The 10,788-nt window shown below is 57.5% G+C and overlaps 1 protein-coding gene across 1 annotated transcript in view; it reads left to right on the forward strand.

The window, feature by feature from the left end:
* The window catches only part of Tsnare1 (t-SNARE domain containing 1), a 78,553-nt gene extending 73,136 nt beyond the window's left edge, over positions 1-5,417 (forward strand). The window contains 3 exon segments of the mRNA XM_023723852.1: positions 2,962-3,100; positions 5,143-5,242; positions 5,339-5,417. Of these exon segments, the coding sequence (XP_023579620.1) occupies positions 2,962-3,100; positions 5,143-5,242; positions 5,339-5,417 (318 nt within the window).
* Positions 5,418-10,788: the final 5,371 nt, after the last annotated feature.

A 10,788-nucleotide genomic window follows, 5' to 3' on the forward strand; every position in this document is an offset into this window, starting at 1 on the left:
GGGTTGCTTTGGAATAGACTAGGGTTATGCTTTGTCACAGATGGGTGATACGCATCGATCAGGGAGCCTCACATGGGATCATGAGCCCAAGCGGGAACTGCAGGCTGCAGAGAGGCCCAAGGATGTGGGGCTGGAGTTGCTGTGGCATCTGCAGCTGGCCCTGTGCTGCCTGGTGCTGTGGGGCTGGCCATGTGATGTCCTTATGGCATCATAAAGGACAAACTTGAAGGGAGAAAGAGAAATCTCCAAGAGCCAAAAAGCGAAAATCTCCCGAAGGCAGCCGTGATGCCTGGGACATCACAGGCCATCCTGATCACCACCCAGTAAGGCGCTGCCTCCTTGTAGAACATCCCAATGTACTGTAGCACTGCGGTCTCTGGGTCCCTGCACTGATGTGACACAAGCAGACTTTGCGTGTCTGAGCCCATCCTGGTGGCAGTTGTCACGGTTCCTTCTGAGTGCAGCAAAGAGCAGAACGTCCAGCAGCCATCCTGCCCAGTGCCTCTGTCCTGCTGGGACATCCTACGTGGTCCTGATGGGCATTGCAGGTGTAGATGGCTGGGATGCTGGAGAGCTGTGTGAGGATGCTGGAAGCCCTCAGGGGACCAGCAGGACACCCACTTGTGCTGGCTACCGGTCCTGGACACCCTCCTCTGCCTTCATGGCGACCCTGCCCTTGGCCCATCTTTCAGGTCTGCCTCCCACTGCCAGTGACTGCCTGCCCCGCCTCCTGCCACCCTCCTTGTGTGCTGACCTGCTGTCTTGAGGAGTGACCTGGGATGTGGTCCCAGATTTTGGGTGCCGGTGTGAACGTTTCATAGTCACAGGTCCTTGCACAGGCCAGCCTCTGCGCAACTCGGTGTCTGCGTCTGCCGAGTGGGTAGCAAGGACTAAGCCACACGTAGCACTGAGAGATGCTGATTTATTTATTTATTTATTTATTTATTTATTTATTTATTTGTGGAACCGGGGGATTGAACTCAGGCCCTTGTGCTTGCCAGGGACACACTTATTCCACTGAGCCATCTCCCCGGCCCTGCACTGAGAGATGAACGAGCAGCTGCTTGTGGAGCTCTTCCGAAGGCCCCGCAGAGTCTCTGAGTCCCCATGTAGCAATGGCCAGACCAAGACATGCGGGGCTGGAGCCAGTGTTGTGCTGTGGGCTCAGGACCTGGTCTCTGGCAGTGCTGGGTCAGGAAACGCAAAGTAAGTGGAGGTGGGCCCATCTCTCCAAGCCCCAACTGGGCAAGGATCCCTGAACTCAAGACGTTGGCATCTCCATCTAAGGGTGGGACCCCCATCTAGAGCAGATGGTGCTTAGAAACCAGGCAGTGCCCTTCCTCCCATCAGCCATGCAGAGCTAAGGCCCTGGCTCCCGTGCTCCTTTCAGGCTTCCTGGCTATGGCCAGGTTCCACCAAGCAGCCACCCATCCTGCACCATATTTAAGCCCAGTAATTGAATTGCAATTGATAGTACATGTCGGTTTAAGATCATGCTAATTGCTTCATTTCCCAGAACACTCCTAAAAGGAAAATGAATTTCCCTGTAATACTTCACAGCGAGGTGAAATGACCCTTTCAGAAGTCGATTTCAGCTCCAAGAATGAGCTTCGGAGTAGGTGGGTGTACAGGGGCAGGAGCCCGACCCACCCCTCCCCACCTGTTTTGGCAAGTGCAAGTAAATCCCCCCAGCCTGAGCTTGAATCCAGACACATGCCAGTGCCATGGAAGACTTGGCATGACCAGTACCTGTGCTAGGTGACTGGAGCTGGCTTCAGGGCCACACGTTCCCCCCAGGTCTCACAGCAGCCAGGAAGAAGCCAGTTTGTGAGGGACAGTCAGGAAAGAAGAGGGTGTCTGGGGTCTCACAGCTGGCTGGAGCAGGGGCCATCCTTCTGGGAGGCAGTCAAGAAAGGCAAGGGTGTCCAGGCAGCAAACGCTGGTGTGTGTCCCAGCTGTCCCCCATCAAGGAGGATACAGAGAGGATACTACTTCCTACTCTGCTGGATGCTGGGCCCTGCTTCCTGGTTGGTGCTAGGGATGAAAGTGGACTGCGCACCCTGCCCTCAGGCCAGCCTAGGTGTAGGGTCTGCTCACGTGTGGCCATGTCCCTTGCGATTGTGATGGCCCCTATGCTGGGTAAAAGGAGTTAGGACAAAGTTCCCAAGAGTGAAAGATGCAAGAATCCAGCATGATCTTGGACCTCTGAGGCCTCCTAGCCCAAGTTTCTCACCGCTCTCTACCGTAGCTCATGGAGCCATTCAGTGATTGGCTAGCATGAGCGCTACCACCTGCCTGCTCACTCTCCACCCACCCACTCCCTTCATCCACTTTTTCATCCTCCATCCACCTCTGCCTGCCCGCTTACCTTCTTACTCGTCTGCTGCCTGTCCTCCTAGCTGTCCATCCTGTCAGTCATCCACCCTCTCCATCCACACCCTCCCACCATCATGTCCATCCTTCTTGTTCCTGGTTTGCTGGGCAGCACCAGTGTGTTGGCCCTTGCTAGGTGCTGGTTTGCAGGGTGGAAACAGGGCCTTCTGTCAGGGAGACCCCAGGTAGGCAGGGATGGGGTGCTGCAGGAGTGATGGCCCTACAGGCACTGTCGCTAGGATGCTTGAATGTTCTGCCCTGAACACCCTCTAGTCTCTAGCTGTCAGTCCTCCATCTGTGTTAGGGACACTGTCCTAAGCTTGGCTGTGAGTTTCTAAGGGCACAAGGAGGTCTTGGCCCTGGGCTGCTCAGAAAGCCTAGGTCTGGGCCTGGGCCTTGGGGCAAACAGGCTGAGGGGCCAGACCCTGCCCTGTCTCTCGCAGTTTTGGGCTCCACAGCTCCTCCTCTAACAGGAAGGGAGTTTTGGTCACCAGTGGCAGTCTGGGTCTGTGCTTTCTTTACTCAGGGGACCCATTGACTCTGCACCTAGAGCTCTTGCCCCAAAAGCATCCTGTCCTGTTTCTCCAGGGAGACTTGATAAATGTGAATCAGACCATCAAGGACTTAGACTCCACAGTGTCAGAGCGAGATGTCACCAGTGGGTGCCCGCTCCACCCTCAGATCGCCTCAATGTCCTGGGTGTGGGTAGAGATGAAAAAGGCCCAAGGTGGGGTCTGGGCCTGGCCATCGCTCTCCTTCGTCCCTCCTCAGTCTCAAGCCCTGAGCCTTATACCCTTCCTAGGAACTCTGCAGAGGCAGAGAGAGGATTTACCCTGAGTGGGGGCAGGCGCAGCTAGAGCCTCAGGGCTTCGAACACGGGGCCCCTTGCCTCTCTGCTTCTGCACCCGGAGCTCTGTACTCTTACCCTGTGCCTTTTAGAAACATGTGGGGCAGCGGGTAGAGACCGGCAGGCCTGGCCAAGGCATAGTATCCTGAAATGTCCCATAGCCCCAGAGAAACTGGGACACTTGGATGGCCTCAAGGCCTCTTGTCTCCAGGCCACACTGTTCTTTGGGACTAAGTAGTACTGCAAGGCAGAGAGCCCTGGCAGCCTGTCCCCTAATGTGGGCCCCCACTGACAGGAAGGGCCAGTGAGGACGTGGGCACGGGGGGGGGCTCCCCAGGCAGCCCAGCCTGGTCCACCTGAGGGCGTGGCTGAGCTGGCTGGTGAGCAGTCGGGACAAGGCATCTGCTGAGTGTGGAGCAGGGAGGCTGAGGCTCGCATCACAGTGTCCTCACCTACTGTGAGAGGGACCTTCCTCAGCAGGAGGACGCAGCCAGAGTGACCAGGTGAGCCTGGCCAAGTCTGCCAGTTCTCCAGCCCACTGCCTGGTAAGCCTGGGTCACCCCTTGTGAGGGCTAAGGAGAAGAGGCAGGCCCAGCCTGCCTCCGCCTGTCTGTGGGTCCTCTGTGCGCTCTCTGACGGGGCTTCCTCTCCTCTTTCCCTGAGGCCCCAAGGCTCTGGTTCCAAAAAATGGCCCACTGCATTTTGTCAATGAGGAGAAAGCTGTTTTGAAAACCTTCCTGCTTTTGTTGGAGCCCTGCCTAGCCAGTTAGGATCATAGGATTTAGCAGTGAAGCAGCCATGAGTGCTTTGTGCTGTGAGGGCCGAGTCTTGCTCTGACTGCACACGCTGCAACCTCCTCCCTGGCTCAGAGCCCAGGGAGCACCAGGAACCCTGGGGCCATCTACCCAGAGTGGTCCCTCAGAGTCCCCGTCTGTGCTGCCTCTTGCTGCTGTGGGCAGAGGTGTGCAGGCAGGCCGTCAGAGACTTAGTGGCATGTGGCCCCAGCCCTGCTGCTCTGTGAGAGTCCTAAGCACTGGCTGAGCCAGTAGGGTAGGACCTCCTGGCTCTCTGCACTGGGCCTGGGGTGCACAGCAGAGGATAAGCAGGCTGGCTTTGGGTGCCCAGGACCTATGGCCAGCACAGTCAGCACCCAAGCTCCAGAGGCCTCTACCTCCCCACAGAGCCCCATCTGTCCCTGGCCACACTGGTGCCTCACTTGGGCCTGTTTCTGGCAATGACCACCTACCTTGAGCTCTGAGGACCAAGTGTCATGAGCCAAGGAGTTGCTGGCATCCTTCCCGGGGCTCTGCCCACCCCTCACGTAGGGAGACCTATGCCTGAAGCTGGTTGCCGATGTGTCCGGTAACTTTTCCACCCATGTGCCTCTCCGTCCCCAAGATGGACTGACCTGGGTCATCTCCTGGTGGGCAGGGTGTCCTACAGGGAAGGGAGGTACAAGCCCAGACTGACCTGCACATGGGCGGGGTGGCGCTTAGGGGACAGGCCAGCAGGAACCTCAAGGGTGACTGTGACTCCAGGAGCCCATAGGGTGGGGATGGGCCCCTTGTGGTCAGAGCACTGCTGTGAACCTCTGAGGGCCAGAGCCAGGGGTCTGTGCATGTGGCTCCCACCTGCTTCCTGGTGTCTTGCCGGGATCTGGCATTAGGAAAGCCTGGAGCCCACAGAGCTGCAGCCCAGAGCTGCTGCAGGAGGTTGTACATCCCTGCGGCCAAGGCCCACTCCTGTACCAGGACCAGAAAGCCCAACCACGGCCCCCAGGAGACGGAAGTGCCGTGGCACAGGTTGGGTCACCACCACCCACTGTGGTCTGGAGCAGTGCAGGTCGTGCCTGCCCGCAAGCACTGTGGGGAGCTGCATCCTGCAATGTGTGAATGCACTGGGCTACTGCTGTTGCGGCCTAGGTGACCTCAAACACAAGCGGAGGGACCTGCAGGACACTGTGCATGAGGAGCTGGTGGAGAGCCTGGCCCCACCTTCATCTTCCCACCTATGGAGCTCGTGGTAGCTGAGACCCTCTCAACCCTGCCCCCTCCCAGGGTGAGCCCAGGCAGCTGAGCCCCTCCAACTGAGGGGCCCACCTCCCAGCCTGTCTCCTAGGCCTTCCATGCCCAAGACCCCGGAGAGCCAGTGCATTGGCCACCTGAACCCCATGGTGGCTGGTTTCCCTCTGTTGTGAAACTTCAACACTGTGCTGGAGGCCTGTAAAGAGAGCTCATCACTCTCCTGAGCTCTGCTTCTGGATGAGAAAACTGAGGCTGGGACCTAGGAAGGGCCTGTTTTTGGAGAAGAAGTCAGGTTCAAAGCCATGGTCATCCTGGCCTTAAGCTTAGGGTCTTCTGGGGTTGCCAGACACTGCACAGTGCAGCAGAGGACCTCCAGATCCCTAAGGACCCTTGCGTCCATTGTAAGAGCTGAGTCCTGGAAGCTAGTGCAAATTCCAGCACTGGCACTGATTGTTTAGGCTGGAGGGGCTCAGAGGTCCCATCAAGGCAGCCACCTCAAGCAAGCTGAGTGGGGCCCTGGGATGCCCCTGTCCCATCTAGATAGGATGCTGGGATCCCATGTCCATGTTGCCATGGAGACATAATGTTGAAGGTGCAGCTTGCAGGGCCAAAGGATGCTGACCTCACAGCTGAGTGAGGTAGAGACAAAGGCAGAGCCCATTAGGTTCAGAGCCCTAAGCTGAGCAGGGTAGGGCACCTGCCGAGCTACATCCTGGCTTCTGTTGTTTGACAGCTGCTATAGTGTAGGCAGGAAGCCTGTCCTGCACCAGCCTTGGCCTGGCTGTCTGGCCCATTCCACCCTCTCATGAGAACACTCATCACACAGCTCAGGGAATGACAGTCATAGGCTACCAGGCCTTAACAGTTGACAGGTCCCAGCATGAGGAGGGCCGCTTCCCCACGTAGGGCAGTGGGCTGGGTGAGTGTGGATGTGGAGATGTTATGGCATCTGGGTGGGAGGAGGACTTCCGCTCTCTCTTCCTCTGAGCTGGACCTAGCCCTGGAACAGAGGGAGCCTATGCTAGAGCTTTGTTGGAATACAAGGCAACAAAGCTGGCCTTCTCCATGGCTTGGTGCATTGGTGGCCTGCAGATAATCACTGTTGTGGGATTTGGGAAGATCCAGAAGCATCCAGGCCCAGCACCTCTTGCTGGCCCACCCCAGTATCCATCTGGACTTGGTGGGAACAGGGTGACCACAGTCTCTGCAGGCCCTTTCCATCATGTTCTATAGTCCATAGCCTCCAAGACTTGCTGTCCTCTGTGGGCCATCTTGGGGGCCACTTTTGCCTGAAGTTTCTATTCTTGGCTGGGTATCTGCTGCAGTCTGCAGTGTCTCTGACCCTTGTGTGGTGCCCTGGCACAGTAGCCGTTCCGTCTCCACCATGGTGCCTGTGTCCAGGACACATGGGCACAGGACCCCGTTGGACACTGGCCTTGGCCTGTGTACCAATCTAGGGGTCAGGCCAGGGCAAGAGGAAGACTTATAGGTCTTGGTCGTCAAGCTTGAAGTGCAGGGACTTTGCTATGGCTTACCATTGGAGCAGGGACCTATACTTGGAGTTCTGGGATGGGGCCTCAAGTGAGATCTCCAGTGAGAGTGGGCACACAGTATGGGGCTGACAGGATGGCGAAGGGTGGCACTAGTGGGGCTTGCATTTCTGAGCCCTTCCTGCAAATACCTTGCTAGAGGGGCAGCAGAACACGGGAATGCTACCCACAGTTCCTTACCATAGAGAGAGGCTGGTCCATGCTTCCTTGACCCTGGTGGATGAGCTCCACTGCTAGGGCCCTCAGCCTGGGCTCACCTTCCTCCCTCAGGGCAGCTTTATGGACTCCTCCTGGGGGAGAAGACAGCCAGTTGGCCATTCCCTGGGTCTCCCTGGTGGTTCCTGTGTCCTGAGGCTGCTGAGAGGCACACTTCCTGTGGTGTGGCTCCTGCTTGGCCTGTATCTAGGAGGAGCAATGTTCTTCAGTCCTGTGGGCTAGCACTGTCATGGGCATTTCAGAGGCCCTTAGAAACAGCTCCCATGTGTTTCTAACCCCATGTGCCAGGGTGCAAAGGTGCCCAGGGTTGTGGATGTGCAGGTTGAGCTCACAGGCCTAGAATTTAGACAAGGCAAGGGCATTGGCCCAGGATGAAAAGCTGAGAGTGCCACCTGGTTTCATCTCTGTGGAGCTCCAAGGACAGCCCTCCTCCTGTTGGCAGGATAGTACATGACTAGCAGGTGGTCCCCAGGGCTGAAGTGGGCATTGGTTGAGATGTTGGGCTATCTGGTTGTCTGATATCCCCACGGCAGGATATTGTGTGAATTTGGAGAGCACTGTGACCAGCTGAGGTCACCCATGACCTGCACATGGCCTTCATCCTGTGCCCAAAGCACTGGGAGCCTGGGTTCCACCTTGTTAAGGGTGGGCCTTGGCCACAGGCATCGCCTCTAGGGAATGTGAAAGGGGCAGAATTGGGGCTCAGAAGCGTCCCCAGGGCTTGGTGTAGACCAGTGTCAGCCTTTGCCAAGTCCAGGGGTAGGGTCTGGGCTAGTCTAGGCCAGGGATGGCAAACCTTTTAGAACTTCCAGTGATACAAACACCGATCATAAGGCCAAGAAAGGACAGGGTTAGGGAGCATAGGCTCCGCAGTGCTGCCTGTGCTGGAGGCCCAGGCTTCCGCAGCCTTCCTTTGTGTGGTGACGTGCACGCACAGTCATCGGTGCCACTGCTTTCTGTGGTAGATGTATGGCAGGTCTGGGGTCATGGGTCTGTAGGGTATACCGCAATTGCAGGCATCTCTCCCCTGAGCTCCTCCACCCCACTGTGGACATATAAATCTCAAGCCCGATCCTCTCTCTACTCCTCTGGCTGGCCTCAGTCTGACACAACTCTGTGGGATGCCCCTGGCCCTCTGCTCACCTGGGTGGAGGAATGTTGCTCTGCCCCAGGAGGGTTGAGACCTGCCGTCACTCCTTCCCCTCCCCATGGGCAGGTGCTGCAAAGGGCCTGGCCTCCCTCCTAGGTATGGCAGTTGGACCCCACTGGTCTTGCCCTGCAGCAAGACCATCCTGGGCTCTAGAGACGGGGCTGTGTTTTCCTAATCAGAGCAGGGGTTCCACTTGGCAGGACAGAGAGCAGCTCCCTGAGTCTGAGGACCCTGCCTCTTCAGAGCCAATCCTGCTGGCCTGGAAGTGGAGCTGGTCTTGGGAAGCAGTGCCCTATGGTTGGGACAGCCTCTCTGTCCCCAGTTGCAGCCGCCAGAGGCTCAGGCTGGCTTGCAGGTGTGCCTGGTGAGCACTGTGGGAGGAAGATTTAGAGAAGGCCCCTCTCACCAAGGAACATGCCCAGACCCTCTGCCCTGCCATCCTGACTGACCACAGCCACACAACAGAGAACCTTAGGTGACTCTGAGAGCCACAACTGTATGTCCTCTGGCCCTCTAGAGACTGGGCCTCCCCCAAAGCCCATGTGGCCTTAGGAAGCCCATGGGAGTGGAGACAAATAGGTTGTCTACATCCTCAGCCACCTGGATTGGGGTTCCCCTAGGGCTGGCTTCAGGGGCAGCCTCTGGGCACACAGTCAGTCTCCACTCCAGTTGCCTGCTGTTGTCTTGATTGCAGATGTGGAGGCAGCCAGAGAGCTCCTGATGGGCACCAAGTTGTGTGAGGGTGGGGATGCCCTGCCGGCCACCCTTTGTCCCCTTGGCCTTCACCTGGTGGGGAGGCCAGGTGGAAAGGCATGCCCATGAGGTATTCTCTGAGCCTGGCTGCCGGCTCAAGCCCAGGTTGGGAAGGGGCCAGCACTGAGGTCTGCATGGTACCTGTGTGTGGTGGTTGGCACTTTGTCCTCTCTTCTCCAGACTCTGTGCTACCTTTTCCCTTGGGTTCCTTACCCACTAAGCTATGAGACAGGCAGCGAGGTCTCCCCAGCTGGCACAGAGGAGGCTGGCTGGCAGCAAACAAGGCAGAGGGCAGGTCTCCCCACAAAGGAATGACGTGGCTGTGTGTCTGAGGAGAGAGGTGCTCTATGGCCCACCCTGGCTGTGCTGCCCCAGAGATGCTCCGGGGCCGTTTGTCTTGGAGGGTTGGCCAGTTCTGCCTGGCTCTGCCCTTCTGCCAGGGCTCAGTGGGCCTCCTGCTGCCTCCCATGCCCCACGCAGCTCTGCGTCTGCTCCTAGGCCGAGGGCAGGGTCCCTGTGCTCAGCAGTGGGTGGCTTTTAGGGAAGGAGAGCAGACTTGTGTGAAGGGGACTTGGAGGAGGCTTGAAAACCCGCTTTTAGATTTTTGCTGACCTGCAGCCACTCTGAGGGGCCTGACAGGGCAGTAGCTGGCTTGGACACTGAGTCCAGCAGAGAGAGAGCCAAGTGAGAGAGAGACAAGTGCTGTCACCTTGTGGTCACACCCCCTGTCTGTGCCCTGTGCTCCAAGCTGGTCCTGATCAAGCAGAACTTGTCCCTTAAGGAGCCTGTGTCCCTGGACCAGGCCAGGTAGACATCTCTTCCAGTGGACTGAGGGTGGTAGGGTACTATGGTATCAAGAGAGGCCCTGAGGCAGCTTGGGTACCTGTACTCAGGAGAGAAGCCACAGGGCCCAGATGGCAAGGCCAGAGAAGGAGCTGTAGACCAGCTCCTGTGCAGATGGTTATGTGGGGCTGTGGTGGCATAGAGGTGGTTGCAAGGTCCTCGCTCCCCTGGGGACTTTGGGAAATCAGTTCTGTGCTTGGAGAGTGTCCTCTGTTGCCTGGGGACAGGTGGAAGAAGCTCTCCATACTCCGAGAGAAGGGACGGCACAGTAGGGAGGAGCAGGCTGCCTCTGGCTCACTGTGCTCAGGCCCAGGTGAGGGCTGACCCATGTGCTAGGCAGGTGGCCACAGGCACAGGCAGACGTCATAGAGGTGAGACCTTCCTGGTCTCCATTTGTTTTGTCAGTGGCTGTCAAAGTCAAAGTCAGGGTGGCATAAGGTGGCCTCTCCTGAGAGCTGGTGAGTACCTGCATAGGAGCTTGTACTAGGACCCATGTATAGGGGGTGGCAGCAGGCTAGGTCTGGGTTTCTGATTTCTGCTCAGGGCTCTCCTGCCCAGCCCTCAATGCCCCATCTCCTGGTGTGTGGAGAGAAGCTGCATACCAACCTGGGTCTCCCCGAGGCTGGCCAGAGGCTCCCTGGGGTCAAAGAGGAGGGTGCCATGGCCAAGCAAGGCTGATGCAGCAGAAAAGCTCTGTGCCTGTATGTAGCAGGAGGATGTCCTTCCCTGAGCACCTGGTAGTCACCTGGTCAGAAGGATGGATTTAATGGAAAGAAGGAGGAGAGAGAGAAGAGGAAGAGGATAAGGATGAGGAGGAAGAGGAAGAGGAGAAGGAGGAGGAGGAGGAGGAGGAGGAGGATGAATCAATCACAGCACCTGGGCCTCCCATATCCCCATGAATGTTACCTGCTTTGTTCCCGGGGGCATATGGCCAGCTCTGGGCATATGATTGACACTGTCATCATCTTATTTTTTGTTGCAAAAAAGGAACTGCCCCACCCTGTAGATGGGGAATGGGGCTCAAGGTGGAAA

This window comes from Octodon degus, unplaced genomic scaffold (genome assembly GCF_000260255.1).
Source record: "Octodon degus isolate 3935 unplaced genomic scaffold, OctDeg1.0 scaffold00104, whole genome shotgun sequence".
NCBI classification, from domain to species: Eukaryota; Metazoa; Chordata; class Mammalia; order Rodentia; family Octodontidae; genus Octodon; species Octodon degus.